Source organism: Mobula hypostoma, chromosome 21 (assembly GCF_963921235.1).
Source record: "Mobula hypostoma chromosome 21, sMobHyp1.1, whole genome shotgun sequence".
Classification (NCBI taxonomy): domain Eukaryota; kingdom Metazoa; phylum Chordata; class Chondrichthyes; order Myliobatiformes; family Myliobatidae; genus Mobula; species Mobula hypostoma.
This window is the reverse complement of record NC_086117.1, coordinates 48,874,922-48,893,213: the sequence shown is the minus strand read 5'-3', so window position 1 is coordinate 48,893,213 and position 18,292 is coordinate 48,874,922. Positions and strand designations below refer to the sequence as shown.

The 18,292-nt window shown below is 42.4% G+C and overlaps 1 protein-coding gene across 3 annotated transcripts in view; it reads left to right on the top strand.

The window, feature by feature from the left end:
• LOC134359997 (probable voltage-dependent N-type calcium channel subunit alpha-1B) overlaps positions 1-18,292 on the top strand; it is a 910,000-nt gene that overhangs the window by 789,199 nt on the left and 102,509 nt on the right. For all 3 annotated transcript variants that reach the window (XM_063073960.1, XM_063073961.1, XM_063073962.1), the window contains 4 exons: positions 329-439; positions 2,966-3,049; positions 12,973-13,089; positions 17,964-18,029. In XM_063073960.1, the coding sequence (XP_062930030.1) occupies positions 329-439; positions 2,966-3,049; positions 12,973-13,089; positions 17,964-18,029 (378 nt within the window). The remainder of the gene's footprint in view (positions 1-328; positions 440-2,965; positions 3,050-12,972; positions 13,090-17,963; positions 18,030-18,292) is intronic.

Genomic DNA, 18,292 nt, shown 5'->3' with positions numbered 1-18,292 from the left:
TTTTATCTGTTCTGTGCAGTACGGGAAACTTAATATGAACTGGGAACTGGGGGAATCAGAGAATAGCATTTTGTGTGCATTGGGATGAATTAAGCACCAGTGACTTTTTCCTGTACTGATGTACTGATCACAGTGACCAGTTTGCTGTGCGAGACAGCTTGAAGTCCACAGGAACATGATGTCCTTGATAAAAGAGTAGGTTCTGTTCCGGGCTAGTGAGGCATTTCATTCCTGGCATGCAACAATTTAACCTTGCTGATTCTGTCGTGGAAGTTCTAGAAAGGATCAAGACTGATTCCTGTTCCTCTTAAACTTTTTGTTTAAATAGTTCCATAACGCTCCTGATCCATATGACAGAATGCTGCAGTACCTGAACATATTATTCACGTCTCTATTCTCCATGGAGTGTGTGTTGAAGCTCATTGCCTTTGGTATACTGGTACGTTACTTTGTGCTGTACAATTAGAACCATTTAACAATAATGAAAAATGTTGTTCTGAATTAGTGCCCGAGTCTGTAGTACAGGTGTTTCACATATCCGGTCAAGAACTCTAATTTTACAAAGACCTGCCTATGTGTAGAGCTCGATTTGGTTTGCATCCTTATAGAGAAACTGGAGATTTGATTGGGTGCAGAGAGGCCCACCCGTCAGCACGTGGTTACAGTATAGCTGTAAAGGAAACAAACGCCTGTGCCAAAGCCTCACTGTATGACATACCCTGCCTCCGGATTCTGCTAGGTCGACCTTCGCCCTAGCGGCAGTCTCAGTCACCAGTTAACCTTCGCGTCTTTGGGATGTGGGAGGAAATTACAACGTGGCCACAGGAGGAACGTGCAGACCCCTGATAGATAGCAACCAAAGTCAGGATTGAACCTGTGACACTGTAGCTGTTAGACAGCAGCACTTGCTCTGTTGCCCCCTTTCCTCCGTGTGCTACTCAGGAAGCAATGGAAGGTGCAGCCTTCAGGACCGAGGCTGGGCTGTTAGGCTAGTGGACAGAGAGGGAGACAGCAGACACAAGTCCCTTTGCGCCTGGGCCTGTGGAGTTAGTTGGGTAATCTAACCATTTGCAGCCAAGTGATGATTGGACAATTGGGGGTGGGGCCCGATTGGTCATCCTTCCAGTAATAGGGGTGTGGGAGGGGGAGGTTGAAGTGACCAGATGTTGGAGGGTCTGTGCTCCAAACACGGGCTGGGGAGATAGCAGGGTCCCAGCCAATGGATGATCATCCAGGGCAGGCTGAATTCCTCCATCTAGGAGTCTTGGGGAATTGGCACTTTGATCGATCAGGGCCTTACTGAGTTGCTGATTGTACTGTTGGAACATTAATGCATTGAAGCCTCATGGTGATGGGCCTGGGGGCATTGAATTGTCAGTGGATTGTGTGATCCAGGTACTCAGCCTGGAAGGTCCTTGGTTGTCCGATAATGTGGTAGCAGGCTGACGATCAGAGCCACCATGTCATCAGGAGTTTAGGGGATGGGGAAAGAGGAACTGGGGGTTTGTGTACAGTCCTTATCCAATCAAGAATAGGATTAATGGATATCTGACATTAGTTCCCATTGGTGGTGGTGTTGAGTCCAAATGGCAGAGTGAACCAGCTGGGCAGTGTCTTGAGGAAACAGAAATATTTTGGCAATGAACCAGTGATGTCCACTGCTGACAACACACAAATCACTCAGCACCTCTAACATTCACATCGCTTCATAGTCATAGAAACACAACTCAAGCTAGGAATTGTCACCTGAGAGTTTGCCGAAGGTGGATCGGGAAGTGAAGAAGGCATTTGTTATGCTCACCTTCATCGGCTGAAACTCCGAGTTGGGATGTCATAGTTAGACTGCGCCTAACAACAGAGAGACTCACCAGGGTGTTGCCTGGAATGGAGCACTGCAGTTACAGGGATAGATCGCATTGGCCGGTCTTATCTCACTGGACTACGGGAGGTTGAGGGTGATCTGATAGAGATTTATAAAATTATGAAGGTCATAGACCTTGTCTCAGGGCAGCAGAGTCTACAACTAGAGAACACAAGTTCAAGGTGAGGGAGGAAAAATTTGAAGGAAATCTGACGGTTAAATTGTCCACACAGGGCGTGTTGGTTATGTGAAACGTGCTGTCACTGGAGGTAATAGAGGCTGATACAATTAAAATATTTCAAAGTGCTTCTGCACAGGATAGGGAAGGTGTACAGGATATAGGCTAATGCAGGCAAATATGTTTAGTATAGGGTGGATAGACATTGTGGTTGGTATAGACGAGGCGGGCTGCGAGACCCCAATCCTGTGCCGTAGGACTCCATGATTCTAGTTTGTGGAGAGAGCAACACAACATGAATACAGGCCTTGCAGCCCAACCATCCCATGACAACCATGGTGCCCATCCATTTAGTCCCAACTTCCTGTGTTCAGTCCGTATCCCTCGAAGCCCTGTTCCTCCATGTACCTATCTGGCTGCTCCTCAGGTGATACTATTGTAGCTGCTTTGACCACTTCCTCCGGCAGCTCTTTGCATATACCCACCACTTTCTGCATGACCAGGTTGCCTCTTGGGTCCCTTTTAAGTCTTCCCCCATTTCACCCTCGATAGTTTGGGGCTCCCCTCCCCTGGGGAAAGGACTGTTACCATCCTCCTTATCTATGCGTCACTTAATGACCTGAAATCTCACTGCCAGGTGCATCTCCACTTTCCTGTGGGTGAGCTGTGGGTTTTCTCATCTTTCCAGTCAACCTTTGAACTGCCAGTTCTGAGGGAACCTGTCATCAGAGTGTACCCCCACCCCCCATATCTGTGGATACTTAGGGTCAGCTAACAACATCGCCACCCGTAATGACCCGGAAGTGAAGTTAAATCTGTTCCAGAGAAACACTGGGGGAGCATCTGCCCACGCTGGAATAAATCTGTGTGATGTGTACAATTGCTGACAATTTGATACTGATTTTTTTTCCTCTCTTTTTGCATAGAATTACTTCCGTGATGCATGGAATGTGTTTGACTTTGTAACTGTACTGGGAAGTATAACTGATATTTTAGTCACTGAACTAGCGGTGAGTATTCCTACCTTGCATTGAGCCACTTGCGGTGAGGCAGGCTGGGTCTTGTACCGTTTGCACTTGGCTTTAACTCTGTCCTAAGTGAGAAGAAGCAGCAGGTTCATGCTGACATTGATACGAAGGCAACTGGCTCCACAGCAGCTGTCCTTTGTACAGGAATTCAAGAGAGGAGAGGTTCGCTGCACGCTTGTTCCGCTTGAACCTTTCAACCATTAAACAAAATCCTGATAATAATTGGTCTGGTCATGGTGGAAAAATGTGAATTCACCTCTTGGTTCACACGTTTTACTAGCTCCTCTCCCTTGCACGCATCTCCATCCCCCTCCCTTTCCCTTTACCAGTTTCTTAAGCAAGGAACACATTTGGACAAACTGTTGTGGCAGAGGCAGCCTCCCTGTTTCCTCAAGCAAAAGACTGGGGAAAGTTATAGTCAGTGGAAGTGATGCACAATTTTCCCTCCAAGCGCTGGGCTTCCCATTTATTTGTTTCCCGTCGTTAGGATGTCAGATCAGTCTCAATGCAGAATTCTCAGCATAATTTGGCTTTTCAGTGGACCTGTTCTTCTGAACAAAATGAAGGGATTGAATCAAACACTCCTCCTCGGGGGCCGGACTGCGGTGGGTGAAGTAAGCTTGGTGTTTCAGATTTACACAAGTAACACATTGGAAATGATCTCAATGATTTGATGCTATTGAGCTGCTGAGCCACAGTGAGGCACAGCTCACCACAGTGGAGGAGAGCACACCTTAAGCTGTGAGCAAGATGCTGGGGATTATTGGTGCTGGTGTTAATGACTGGGCACTTTGCATCCTTCAGTTACATCCAGATCTCTGAGATTGCAGAAGAAGTTGGTAGAACGTTTGCCCATTGATACTTTCAGTAATCAATTCCAGCCTCATTGGTTGACTTGTCTTTTGTTTTAACGGAGAAGTTGTTTTAATATTGCTTGCCTGGGCTAACTTTTGTCTTGGTGGACATTAGCCATTGTTGCGCAATCTCTGAATTTTGGTGATTTTGTATCAGTGCTGCACGACGATGATTTAGTTAAAATTACAATGGCCTTTGAAAGAGAAAGTCTTTGGTGCAACATACCCAATAAGGCGGACTTGCATATGCCAGTCTTGTACTTGGTGGGAGAACTGACACTTTTCAGCTGGAGGCAGTTGATAACGAGCGTGGACTCACCAGGGACTGGTAACAGCCACAAAGTTTTATCAGCATGTTTCCACAAAACAGGTCAATATTTGTCAGCATCATCTCCTTTGGCCCTGACTGCCAACTGGGTGCTGTCCAGGAACGCCAGCCAAGTCCTTGTCTGACTTGAGTTTCCATGTCTCTGAAGAAGAGGCCTCGGTATAGAGTAGCAGTGATGCCAACCTTAGCTTTACTGAAGTCCTGAACTGCTGCAACCGGAGATTAAACGGCAAGCGTCTTCCACCCTGGTTGAGGAGCCTCTCTGTACTCAGTGTACTTGCAACAGTAAGGCTGTGTTAAATCGCCCTGCATTGTTGGTAATAGTAATCACCCTCTCTGTTTACAAAGCTCAGGATACACTCCAGCCCTGTTTATGATCTGACCAAGCCTGCTCATTAAACAGATGAAATATTTTGCTCACAGTGACCATTTATCCATCAACTGAACTTGATAGATGTTGTAATATTTGGGGCAGGACACGGCTGTGCAGTGAGCTCCATAAGACTCCTGTAACAACATTAGAAATTTCCTCTGCAGACCAGCTGCCTGGAGGTTAAACTTTGCCCTAGGGGCCCTAAATAGTGATTAATTGTACAAGTCCGTCTCGGGGTGGTGAGATGCCGGAGACCCAGTGTTTTCATAGTGCAAAACAGTCAGGGACTGGCATGGATGCCTGTTCGTCCATTGGGAAGTTACACATAGCACGGGAAAAATAGGAAAACTGAAGAGAAAAATATACAAAGGAGCACCAAGAAGTAAAGGGAAATCGGAAGTGGTGGTGCAGTGATGCAGCCACAGCCTCTCAGCTCCAGGGACCCAGGTTCAATCCTGACCTCGAGTTTTGTCTGCATGGGGTTTGCACATTCTCCCCAAGACTGTGGGTTTCCCCTCAGTGTTCCGGTTTCCACCCATATCCTAAAGACGTGCAGCCTACCTACTGCCCATCACGTCACTCGTGTTTAGTGCAGCAGTGAAGGTCCATCTCTGGCGGTGCTTCATCGTGTCAGTAGCTTGGATTTTACTACTGTCAGGCATGCAAGTCCCAGGTGGAGAGTCAAGAATACCGTTGCACTCAGATGTAGAAGGTTCCCTCTTTGCTGTTTCCATAACAATGTTGTTTTACCAGCCAAGGTTATTAGCTCTGAGCTGAACCCCCAAACCTGGAGGACTGGTGGGCCACTCTTTGACCTGTTTGGCATGGGTGATCCTACCAAGAGCCAAAGCATAAAGCCAACATAGCTCTCTGGGTCATTGAGGCACACAAACCTCCAATCTCTACAACAAGGTAGTGGTTCTCTTGGAGGAAAGACATGCAGGTTGGTGGGTTAATTGCCAATTTGTGTGTAGATGAGTGGCAGAATCAGCAGGAGTTAATGGGAAAAATAGATTCCAAGATAGAATTAAAGGGGGAGTGAGATTCCTCTGTAAGACAGCACAGTCTCAGTGGGTCAAAATTGTCTTCCATGTTGAAAGGAAACACGGAAAAGCCAAATATTGTAAAATGCATGGACCAAAGTTCAAAGTAAAATTTATTATCAGATATAAATAAATAGCAATAAATAATGAGCATGAAATAACGATATAACAGAGTCTTTAAATGAGTCCTTAAATGAGTGTAGTTATTCTTTTTTGTTCAAGAGCCTGATGGTTTAGGATTAGTCAACTACCAATAGACTCACCACGTTTATGTTTTGCTTGGCAGCTCTCATCTTCAGGCTTTGGCTCATCATTTTGTTCTTGATTTCCAGTACCACTTCTCTTTCTTTAACAAGTAAAATGAGATCAGGGCAACTTCTGTCAAATTATTGCCTTGGGCTTTGTTGAAATTATTGGCGTGCACACTCTCGAGAATGGGAAACCAGTTAGGACGTTGGTCAGGTGACACAGTCGGGTGTGAAGTGTGCTGCTTCCATTGATAATTAGTTTTGATGAGGTTTATTAACATAACCCTTGAAGTTAAGAGTACTTCTTGATTTCTTCTATTGCATCCAACCTACATGGAAATTGTATTGTTTATTAGTCTGAAGTAAATGATAAACAATACATTTGTATTCATGAAATCAAATGCATATTTATTCTAATGTTCATTTGTTTGTGTGTGTTTCTTTAGGAGCCACAATTCTAGATTCAATTACTTTGAATAATCATTAATTACTGACAATTAACAGGAAACAAATTGAAATTAGATGATCTTCTGCTATTATGCTTTACATTTGCAGTCAGTTTATATGAGGATAACCTTGGGCATTTTTTTGAATTAAAGCAATTCACTTCCTTTCCTGTAGCCTCTTCCAAGAGGTGAGATAAAGTACCTTGTGTTGGCAGGACATGCAAAATCACCTACCACTTGCCATAATTTGTGATCCACAGCAATTATTAGCATTTTATTTGACTACGGTAGCATCAGAGTCAAAGCTGATCTGATATCAAGTACCAATGCCCAAAGGAATCTGTCGTTCTGTTGGGGATTCCTGGTTTACCAGTGATTTAAATTTCTGCATCCAATCCCTGATCAGCCCTGCCATTAAATGATATTCTATCTCACAGTCTGCTACAAAATGTACCTGTTTAATACCCGTGAAGTAAAGTGGATTACTCAAACATTGCCCAGGTTGTATTAAGGGTTAATGATTTAATATGCCCTCTGTGAGGTAAAACAATTACCTGGATAGAAAGTGTAATGAAGAATCTTGTACTTCAATAAAGACAAATCATTTTATTGATGTGCTTGAACAACTAAAATTTGTTAAAAACCTGATATGATTTTCAGAACTGTGAGTTTTATATGTTGTGATTATTCAACTATAAATTGTTATTCAACATCACAGGGTTGAATAAACATTGTTGCTCCTTAATTTTATATTGATTTGATGGATCTTTAATCAGTTCACATTCTGATTTTTTATGAGATTGTGTGTTAGCATGACTTTAAAGGTCATGAGTTCTAACACTGGTTTGCCAGACTGTTATATGACTCAGCTGACGCTGTGCTTTTATTTTATCAGGTTTAGTTTATCTCATCTGATTTCTCACTTCCTTTTGTCTTTGTTCCTTATTTTCTCCAACGGTCTGCTGAATCACGTCATCCAATGAACACACAAATGAAAACCATGTATCTGCCTATGTTCTGCACCTGCTGCTTAACCGTGCACAAAACAAAATCTTTCTTTGCATATTGCCAACATCAATCACCCATGAACAACATCAACATGTAGCAACTGGTTGGTTTCATCAATTTAAGAAATCTTTGGATTGCAATTGCATTGCTTTATAGTTTTGCTTTTCCTTTTACTTGGTGCTGACAGAAAGAAGTGATGCTTGTTCATTTTCTCTGATTTTGCTATGTTCTGAGGTGCAAGTGTGTGCGGTATCCATTTTTGCAGCTTCAGTCTTACAAACTTATTGACCTACTGCCGAGCATTTCATTACTGGAGTGTTGGGAGCTGTTCCCTAAAACCTCACCCTTTAATTTTATTAAAAGGTTCATTGGGAAGGCAAATAGAAAGGCAAGGAGTATCTAGAAGGAGCAAAACAGAGAACTGGTACAAATAATATTTGCTTTGCAAGAGACTTTTTCACTAATAATAGCAAATTATGTCAAATAATTTACCCTATAGTGATTAGATTAGTCAGTTGAATTAACTTTTGTTTTTGTATTAACTTTTGATAATTGTTAACCAGTTAATTGGGCTGATTTTATAAAGAGCTGGGTGGGAGGAGGTCCTGAGAGTATTAAAGACTTAGAAGTGAAACGTTCATTTACTGGGGCAGTGTGAATGACTGCACTGCCTTAACTGCTCCCTTGAATTTAGCCATCTCCTATAATTGTTCTTTGTGAATAGTTCCCCAATTGGTATTTATCCATATTGGCCACTGAAAGAATATTGCTCCAGAAAAACACAGGAAAAATTCTAATGTGATTAGGTGCTTCGAATTTGGTCCAATCGTATCTCTTAAGATTGAAAGAAAGGTCTGAAATAATTATCTGCGGTAGTTTTTTAATCAGCTTTATTCAGAGGAATTCACTAAGCCTGTCGGAAATACGGATGGATTGTGTTTGAACTAAAGTGCATATCTCAGTGTGAGGGAAGAGTCCTGGTGCCATGTTGATCATATCTGTCTAAAATGTGTATGTCAGAGATAAAATGGATGGTGATTTATAGGTGGACGGGGAAGGAGCAGCATGTGGACCATCATATAACAGAGGCTTTATCAAGGCAGAGCTAGAACTCAAATAAGAAAAAATAGGCTGAGTTAGATTGTTCACATTCATCTTAGCAAGGCAAAAATGAGATGAAGTCTTTGAGTGAAAGATTAGACCGCATCAGGGTAAAATGTGAAATGTTCCCCTGTGACAGTGCCTCACAGCTGTCCAAAGCAATGGTCCAAATTGTACCAGAGCAGCAGAGTTGGACGTCTGCTGTCCCAAGGTTCCAGAAACACTGGTCCAACTGTGACCTCTGGGGCAATGGTCCAAATTGTACCAGAGCAGCAGAGTTGGACGTCTGCTGTCCCAAGGTTCCAGAAACACTGGTCCAACCATGACCTCTGGGGCAATGGTCCAAATTGTACCAGGGCAGCAGAGTTGTACAGCTGCTATCCTACAGCTCCAGAAACACTGGTCCAACCATGACCTCCAGTGTGGATTTGCTTTAGTTTCCTCTCACACCTCAGTAAGTTAATTAACTGCTGGAAACAGTGTAAATAGGAGGTAGAAATTGGTGGGAAGTTGATGGAAAAGCCGGGGGAATGATATCGTAGGATTAGCATAAATGGGTGGTAGGTGGTTAGCATGGCCTTGGTGGGCCAAAGCACCTGTTTCAATGTTGTATAACTCTGATTCATTGACAGTGGAACTGAAAAGCAAGTGAACTGTTTACAGGCTCATTTGAAGATTTGGAGATTTACAAGTTTTACAGTGCTTTCTCCCCTCATTTGCTGATGTCATACTCCAGCTAATGAGGCAGTGTTACTCTGAATTTTTACTAACCATTAACTTGTCCACTCAGGCAAAAAAAAACTAGCTGACTATTCTGAAATTCTGCAGGCGTTTCATAGGATAGTAAAGGATATATACTGAGCAGGGTCCCACATTGCCTCAGTCCAATACCAAACTAACTTCTTCCCCAAAGAAGCTGCAGGCTCTGCTCTAGGGCCTAAACAGCAATTACAATGAAGAAAAAATGGTTAGGAAACTTCCTTCCCCTTGGTCCCTCAGCTCCCACTCAACCTGACATGTTCTACGTCAATTAGGTTTATCTTCAAGATCAGTTATATGAAAATGCTATTTTATTCTAAGACTGACGCTGTTTTCTTGTCACTAATGGGGTGATTAACAAATTTGACATTTTATGAAATTAGCATTGAGTTAGCTGTATCTATTAGACACCATTTTTATTCCAGTCACATATTTCTTCTGAATACCTAATTATATTTCAAATTCCCCAATGGAAATGCAGAGAAACATACTCCCACTCAGAGTTATAAAATGAAATTTTGTAAGATTCCAGTATCAGGGACATATAATCTTCTTGTCTTTCTCTTCCTGAGAAATGACCAAGAAGTTACAGGCTCTCCCATTCAGGAGATGACAAGGAAATGCCACACTTGCCACTTTATGCAGCTTCCTTTCCCTGAATTGTCCATGAACCCTCTACAACAGAAAGAATCCCCTGGCCATCTATTGAAGGGTTCAAATCCAAGGAAGTTGTTAGCTGTTTCATTAGAAGAGGAAGAGTGCAGATCTGTTGTTCAGTCAGATGTCTTTCTCACCATTCCATTGACACACCACACAAGACATTTAGATAGGTATGTGGATAGGAAAGGTTATGGGCCAAATGGCATGAGTTTAAATGGGTCACTTGACTGGCATGGGCCAGTTGGACCAAAGGCCTGTTTCCATGCTGCATGCCTCTATTAACTGAACAAAAACTCCATTCTGTGTGAAGAAACTACAACGGGAAATAACAACCAAAATCTTACCTTGTTTCCTTGAGAGTACTGCAGACTGTATCTAAGGGCACCCAAGGTGAGATTCAAACTGTGATCATTGGAATCTAGTGCTGTTTATGGGAAGTACACCCTAAAATACGTCTACAGCACAAAGTCTGCACAATTCTATTTCTAATTCTATTTAATTGAAACTGGAAAGTTAATTTGGATATTTCAACTTATGCTGAATTGAAGACAGTTCTAAATAGGTGAAGCTTAGCTTAAATATGTCTCGAGCTTTCAAACAAGCTTTAAAAACAAATAAGGTGTTTTGGGTTTTTGAAAAATTCAGTCAGAATAAGGGAAATGTGTGGTTGGAGCCAGAGGTGTAAGAATTGCACAATTCTTTGCCATAAGATCTGTTCTGGATTTGGTTTGTATGGAAAGTAGAACCTAAATTATAATCAAAGCAACAATGCAACAGTTTTCATTGTGAAGGCTTTTGCTTCTTTTTGTCAAGTCTGCATGAATGTAGACTCTAATTTGTGTTCACTTTGATATTTTGTGGATTATTTCCCAGTCCAGTCCTCCTCCCAGTTCTTTTGCTGTTCAGATGGAGATTATCACCCCAGTGTACCAATCCTTCAACCAAAATTCTTGCTTATAGCTTGCCCAAATGATTCCATTTTTTGCCATATGATATTGCACCACTCATTTTCAACTGTGCAGCATTTCTTGGAATGCTGATGTGAAAGTTTAACTCCTGTCAAACTCTGTTTTAAGTGTGGATAAGATTCCAAAGCATCGGTTTAGTTAGAACATCTCAGTGGAGCTAAACTACTGTGATTTTCCATTAACTCACTCATGTTACGAAGTTGACAATTGGTCACTAACTAAGCTTGCAAAAGGTCTGATTGGGCAGGAGAGTGTTCAACGCACAAATCCCACTGCTTCTATGTCACAGATGCTTCATGTCTGGAAAATATTTTGTCAATTGGAATTCAATAGTCTCTGGTATCTTGTTTTGTATCTGTTCACCCAGTCACCAGAAAGGATTTGGTTGTGGAACCTGCACATGGACAGTTTAAAATCCAAAAAGGTTCCACAACCAAACCCTTTCTGGTGACCGGGTGAACAGATACAAAACAAGATACCAGGGACTATTGAATTCCAATTGACAGCTGAGTGTACAATACCTCAGTCAATTTGTTGTAACCCATTTGCTACCTTTGTGAGATAGGTCCTACGCTGGCAGGCTCCAGATACTCACAGGATATAAAAAAAACTTTAGAAAGCCATAATCCATAAACTCCACTTTACACTGAATATTTGACTAATCCAGTGGTTATAAACAATCTTTTCAGTGAGTGCCTAGCCCTCAAGGATTAATTCTGCTTTTCAATGGGCAGGTGATTCCTAGCAGGTCAGTGGGATATGGGTGTTGTTGGCAAATAGCCCCATTTTATGAAGCGTCTGATTGTAATGTGTTTCTCTGTATTGGTTGAACAATTTTTTTCAAGGCAAGTCCATCGCTTTCCTTGTTGGAATGTGGATGTAATTAGAACAGCCATATAAGAATCACTAAATGCTCCATCGGTGGCCTCTTGCTACTGAGGGGTGAAAATCACACATTTTTCCCATCTAAAATTCAACTTTCCCAGATGATTTAGCACAGCCTTCTTCAAAATGCATTTACTGAAATCCACAGCAACTCTCTGAAGAAGGAACTCAGCGAGCCGAGCGGTGTCTGTAGGAGGAAAAGGAATTGTTGAATTGTCCTGATGCAGGATTTGGTTTGAAAATGTCAACAATTCCCCCAGAGATACAGCTCAACCCACTGAGTTCTTCCCGCAGTTAGTTTCTTCATCCCAGGATTTGACTGTGAGTTAAAGTTAATCAGTTTGCTCAGATGATAGCCCTAGAATGTACTGTCTGCTTGCAAATGTTAAATTAGCACTGATGATGAATTTGGCACAGCAATAATCTGCACAGACACTAGCTCCACGGCTGCATGGAGCATTTAAAAGAAAACGATGCCAGTTCACACTTGCACCATTCATGAACTGCAACAGTTTAATGCTTTGAGTTGTTCTGCCTTCAGCTTGCTGCAAAGTGTTAATTTTCCACAGGTGGAATGACGCGATGATTTTTTTTTTAAGTGTTCATCATTAGAAATCAAAATGTAAAATTTCCATGTCCCCAGACAAAATTGAGAGTGAACCCGTAGTCTAATGCCAGTGGAATTATTAATAAAGATCCTTCTCATTGCACGACTGAGTAAATTGTGAATATTATCCATGATTGTATGAATAAGATATTAAAACTTAAATTACATCAATAAATTGGAATAATTACTCTTTACTTAGTATTGGTAAATGCCTAAAGCTTGTGCTCATAATTTTTTCTGTTTCATCACTGATACGAATACATTCTGTACATCTTGTAATTCAGAACATTGCCCTTAATGTGATCTTTAGGTAACAATTTTAAAGGAAACTTTTGTCCAATTTATAACCGTAAAGGGGGAACTTTGAGACTGAAATATATATAAATATAAACTTCAATTGGGTTTTCACTTGCATTTAACCTCTGGAAAATAACCAATTAACATTTCAGTTAAAGAGCAGATGCTGCAAATGAAATGTTACATTGCATGTTCCTTTAAAAGACATTGTATTAGGAGCTCCTGAGCCTAATACAATGGAATTATTGATGTTTTAGGTCGAAGTCCTGTAATGCCGTGGTTCTGAATATTGACACTTACCATAGTTTACTCACTTCCCTTTTGCCAGGATAACTTCATCAATCTCAGCTTTCTGCGGCTGTTCCGAGCAGCACGCCTCATCAAGCTCCTTCGCCAAGGATATACCATCCGGATTTTGCTCTGGACATTTGTGCAGTCCTTTAAGGTGTGTTACCATAACCAGAAACCACTATGGCTTTCCTTAAGGGCAGGCATTTAGAATAAGACATTTGGTAAATTGGTTTATTATGGTTTCCATGTACATTGAAAAACTTGTCTTGCATACTATTCATACAGATCAATTCATTACAACAGCACATTGAGGTAGTAGACCGCAAGACCATAAGCCAAAGGAGCAGAATTAGGCCATTTAGTCTGCTCTGCCATTTCATCATGGCTGATTCATTTTCTTCTCAACCCCATTCTCCTGTTTTCTCACCGTAACCTTTAACACCCTGACTAATCAAGAATCTATCAACCTCTGCCTTAAATATACGCGATGACCTGGCCTCTATAGCTGCCTTTAGCAATGAATTCCACAGATTTGCCACCCTCTGGCTAAAGAAGTTCCTCCTCATCTCCAACCCGAATAGACATCCCTCTATTTTGAGGCTGTGTCCTCTGATCCTAGACTCTCCCACCACAGGAAACATCCTATCCACATCCAGTCTATCTAAGCCTTTCAACATTCAATAGATAAAGGAGATCCCCCAATATCCTTCTAAATTCCAGTGAGTTAGGGTCCTGAGCCATCAAACGGTCCTCATATGCTGACCCTTTCATTCCCAGAATACTTTTTCTGAACCTTTTACAATGTCGGTGCATCCTTCAAGGGTCCCAAAACTGATCACAACACTCCAAGTGAAGCCTCAGCATCACATGTTTGCTCTTACTTTCTAGTCCTCTTAAAATGAATGCTAACATCACATTTGCCTTCCTCACCACCAACTCAACCTGCAGTTTAACCTTCAGGGAATCCTGCACAAGGACTCCCAGGTTCAGTTGCATCTCAGACTTTTGAATTTTCTCACCATTTAGAAAATAGTCTACATTTTATCCCTTCCACCAAGGTGCAAGACCATGCACTCCCTGACACTGTATTCCATCTGTCACTTCTTTGCCCGTTCTCCAAATCTGTCCAAGTCCTTCTGCAACCTTCCTGCTTCTTCAGCACTCTCTGCTCCTCCACCGATCTTTGTAGCGTCCGCAAACTCGGCCACAATGCCATTAATTTCATCATCCAGATCATTAACATACAACATAAAAAGAAGCAGTCCCAAGACTGACTCCTGCAGAACACCACAAGTCACTGGCAAGGCTCCTTTTATTCCCACTTCTTTGCCTCCTATCATTCAGCCAATGCTCTATCCAACTTTTCTGTAATACCATGGGCTCTTATCTTGCTAAGCAGCCTCATGTGCTGCACCTTGTCAAAGGCTTTCTGAAAATCCAAGTAAACCACACCTACTGTTTCTCCTTTGTCTATCCTGCTTCTTATTTCATCAAAGAATTCCAACAGATGTGTCAGACAAAATTTTCCTCTAAGGAAACCATGCTGACTTTGGCCTATCATGTGAATCCTCCTGAAAAATCGACTCCAGCATCTTCCCAACCACTGAGGTCCGGCTAACTGGCCTATAATTTCCTTTCTTCTGCCTCCCTCCCTTGAAGAGTGGAGTGACATTTGCAGTTTTCCAGTCCTCCTGAACCATTCCAGAATCTAGTGATTCTTGAAAGATCATTACTAACGCCTCCACAATCTCTTCAGCTACCTCTTTCAGAACCCTGGGCTGTAGTCCTTTCACCTGCCTGTCCTTCCTGACAGTTTCACTACACACTGCCTCTGTCTGTATATCAACTGCCCCACCCTTAGCTCTGTCACTCTGGTTCTCATTCCCCTCCCACATTAGTTTAAACCCTCCCAACACTTCCAGCAAACCTGCCCGCAAGGTTATTGGTCCGCCTTGTGTTCAGGTATAACCTGTCTCTGTTTTACAGGTCATACTTTCCCCAGAGGAGATCCCAATGATCCAGAAGTCTGAAGCTTTGCCTCCAACACCAGTTCCTCAGCCATGCATTCATCTGCCAAATCATCCTAGTCTTAGCCTCACTGGCACGTGGCACAGGCAGCAATCCAGAGATTACTATCCTGGAAGTCCTATTTTCTGTCTAGCCTTCTAAATCCTCTCTTCAAGACCTCCTCTACTTTCCTACCTATGTTATTGGTGTCAATATGTACCAAAACTTCTGGCTGCTTACCTTTCCCCTTTAGAATGCTGTGGACTCGATCGGAGACGTCCATGACCAAGACACTTGATAAATATCCAGCTGTCTATATTGTGTCCACAGAATCCTGTGTCTGCTCTTCCCACCATGGAATCCCCTCTCATGCCTGCAGTCCTCTTCTCCCCCAATTTCCCTTGTGAGCCTCAACGCCAGACTCGCTGGGCGATACCCGGTTGCTATGGCTACCACCAGGCAAGTTGACCCCTCCCCCACAACCATGTCCAAACGGGTACAGTTATTGTGGAGGGGAACGGCCGCTGGCTGCCCGTTCTCTTTCCCTCTCCTGACAGTCGCCCAGGTACCTGCTTCCTTCAGCTTAGGGATGGCTACCGCCCTGTAGCTCCGACCCGTCACTACCTCAGTCTCCCGTCATCGAGCTGCAGCTCCAATTCCTTGGCATGTTAGTGTGAGAACCAAAGCAATAGCAAAGTGGAGAATAAAGTGTTGCAGGTACAAAGAAGTGCGGGTAGACAACACGCTGAGAGATGATACCAAGGTGGATTGTGAGAGTCCAACTTACTGTATTAGGGGACCATTCAATAAATAGTCTTATAACAGTGAGGTAGGAGCTGTCCTTGAGCTTGGGGGTACGTGCTTTTGTATTTAATGCCTGATGGGGAGGGGGCAGAGACGATGTCCGGGGCGGTTGCGGCCATTTGGTTGCTCCTGCGGCTTTACCCAACAGTGAGTAGTGCAGTCAGAGTCCACATGGAGAGGAGGCTGTTTTCCGTGATCTGCTGGGCTGTGTTCACAACTCTGCACGCCCACATAACCCCAGCAATGGAGTGCAGTGAAGGGATCAGGTGGGAATTGTTCCATTTCAGGGGAATTGTTAATCACCCGGTTTTTAACTCCGCTCGAGAGGCTGGTGCGTCTCTTATTGTGTAATTGCACCACCTGTCGGTTAATGGTTGCAGTTTCCCCCCCTGTACGAGAAGAAACGTTCATTTGCAAAAGTCTACAACTGTTTGACAGCAGGTGAACGAGCACTTCAATGAGCATAAAAAGCAGCGTGCCATGTAAATTTAACAATCTGTTGCTCTGAGCAATTGGGGCCGGTTGAATTAGGCTATTGTTAACAGTGATTGGTTACAAAGAAAGTGACTGTGTCACTTTCACAAGACAGAGGGAATCACAGTGCCTTGGCTCCGGAACAGATCGGCACGGAGCAACTGACCCATGTCGGGGTACACGCTAGTGTTCACGAAAGCAATACCTCGGCACAGGGAACTAGCTATGTAATTAGACATTTGGCAGTATTAAAAATGACTGTAATTTCAGTGAATAAAGTTCATCCTGGAATGAACAAATCGTTAGCCCTTTCCCATTGGCGACTTAGATTTAAAATTCACTTGAGTAGAAAGGTATTTTACACCCGAAATCAGAGGCAAAATGTCAAGTTCCTTCTTCAGGTTGATATTATCTGTGATATGGAAAATAAATACGTTTATTTAGTTTCCCTGATATTTTTCATGTTTGTTTTCATTCACAGAAAATTTTGGCATTACTGGTGTTTGATAAGTATGGAAAGATAAAGTAAACTTTGGCTGAGCTGGACAGGCTGTTGTAAAGGACACCAATTACTTCAGAACCAAAAAGTGTATTGGTTTAGGGCTTTAGATGCAGCCCTGATTACCGTTTTTAAAATCCAACTACAAATGTCAGAAAATAAAACACAAGTGGTGGTTTTAAGTGAAATGTTTTGTACAATCTTCAAGTCAGAGTGTATGTGCTTCCATAAGCCAGTTTAAATTATTGATTATTAAATTATGATGTTGCGTTCAGTGCCGTTCAAAGAAAGGGCAATGCTGGACAGAGAGATGTTGAGATGCTTTTACAAGAGAAAGTGTAACAAACAAGGGAGCATTGTTATAAAATAATGGGCCTGGCCAACAAAAGTGAGGTGTGAGGAAATCCCTTCCCTTAGAAGGTAGTAAATCTCTACCCTGAGAGTGGTGGAGGTGAGATCATTCGATCTCTTTAAGGTGAAGAGAGATATGTATTTTTAAAAATGTAAGAATTGAGAGCTATGGAGAGATGAGGTTAACATTGATCAGACACTATTGCACTGAAAGGTCAGTCTGAAGACACTATCACACTGACTGGTCAGTCTGGAGTCACATTCACACTGACTGGTCAGCCTGGTGACTTACTTCTGCTCCTGGTTTCTTGTGTATACAATGCAACAGGAAAGCTGGCAATAAATTTAAACTTGGTGTGAATGGAGAACTCACTAATGCTCTATAGTTTCATGTTCTCAAAGCTGGCCATAACATAAATATACAGAATTGTTTCTTAATATTGTTTATTTAGTAACAGGAGTTTGACTAAATGTCTTCCCGAGCTTGTTTTACAGTTCAATAAGATCATAGCTCCTTTCCAGTTTCCTGTCCAAAGCACATATTAGCCTACAAACATCCACCCTCGATTTCACCCTTGAACATACATAATGACTGGGTACCCACCACTCCACACTCAAGAAATTTCCCCTTGTCTCAAACCTAAATGACTAATGGCCTATTCTGAGATGCCTCTGTTCTCGATTCTCCTAAGAAAGCAGTCTCTCAGCATTCACCCTTGTCAAATTGTCTCAGAATTGTGCCTGTCTTAATGGGATTACTCTAAATCTGAGTCACTGAAGGGCAATCTCACTTATTTTCTGCTTGATAACCAAGTTCTTCATCATAATGTAAAGACCCATATGTTTACCGTGACGCTACTTTTCACAGGGGCCGATTTTATGTTTCTTTGCAGGCATTACCATATGTGTGTCTCCTGATTGCAATGCTGTTTTTCATCTATGCCATTATTGGAATGCAGGTCAGTGCACTTACTCTACTTTGGCTCATAGCAAAGTGAAGCCAGATATTTGTTGTAATATCTACAAAACTCTGACACACTCAACTGGGCCAAAATGTAGTGGTCCCGATGTGTCCCAATTAAATGGAATCCCCTGTATTAAGTAATTTCAGCTCTACCTAATAATAGCATAAGTCTATTCCAGCGCCAGCAGCTAGGGTTCAACTTCAGCACTATCTGTAAGGAGTTTGAACATTCTTGCCATAACTGCATGGGTTTCTTTT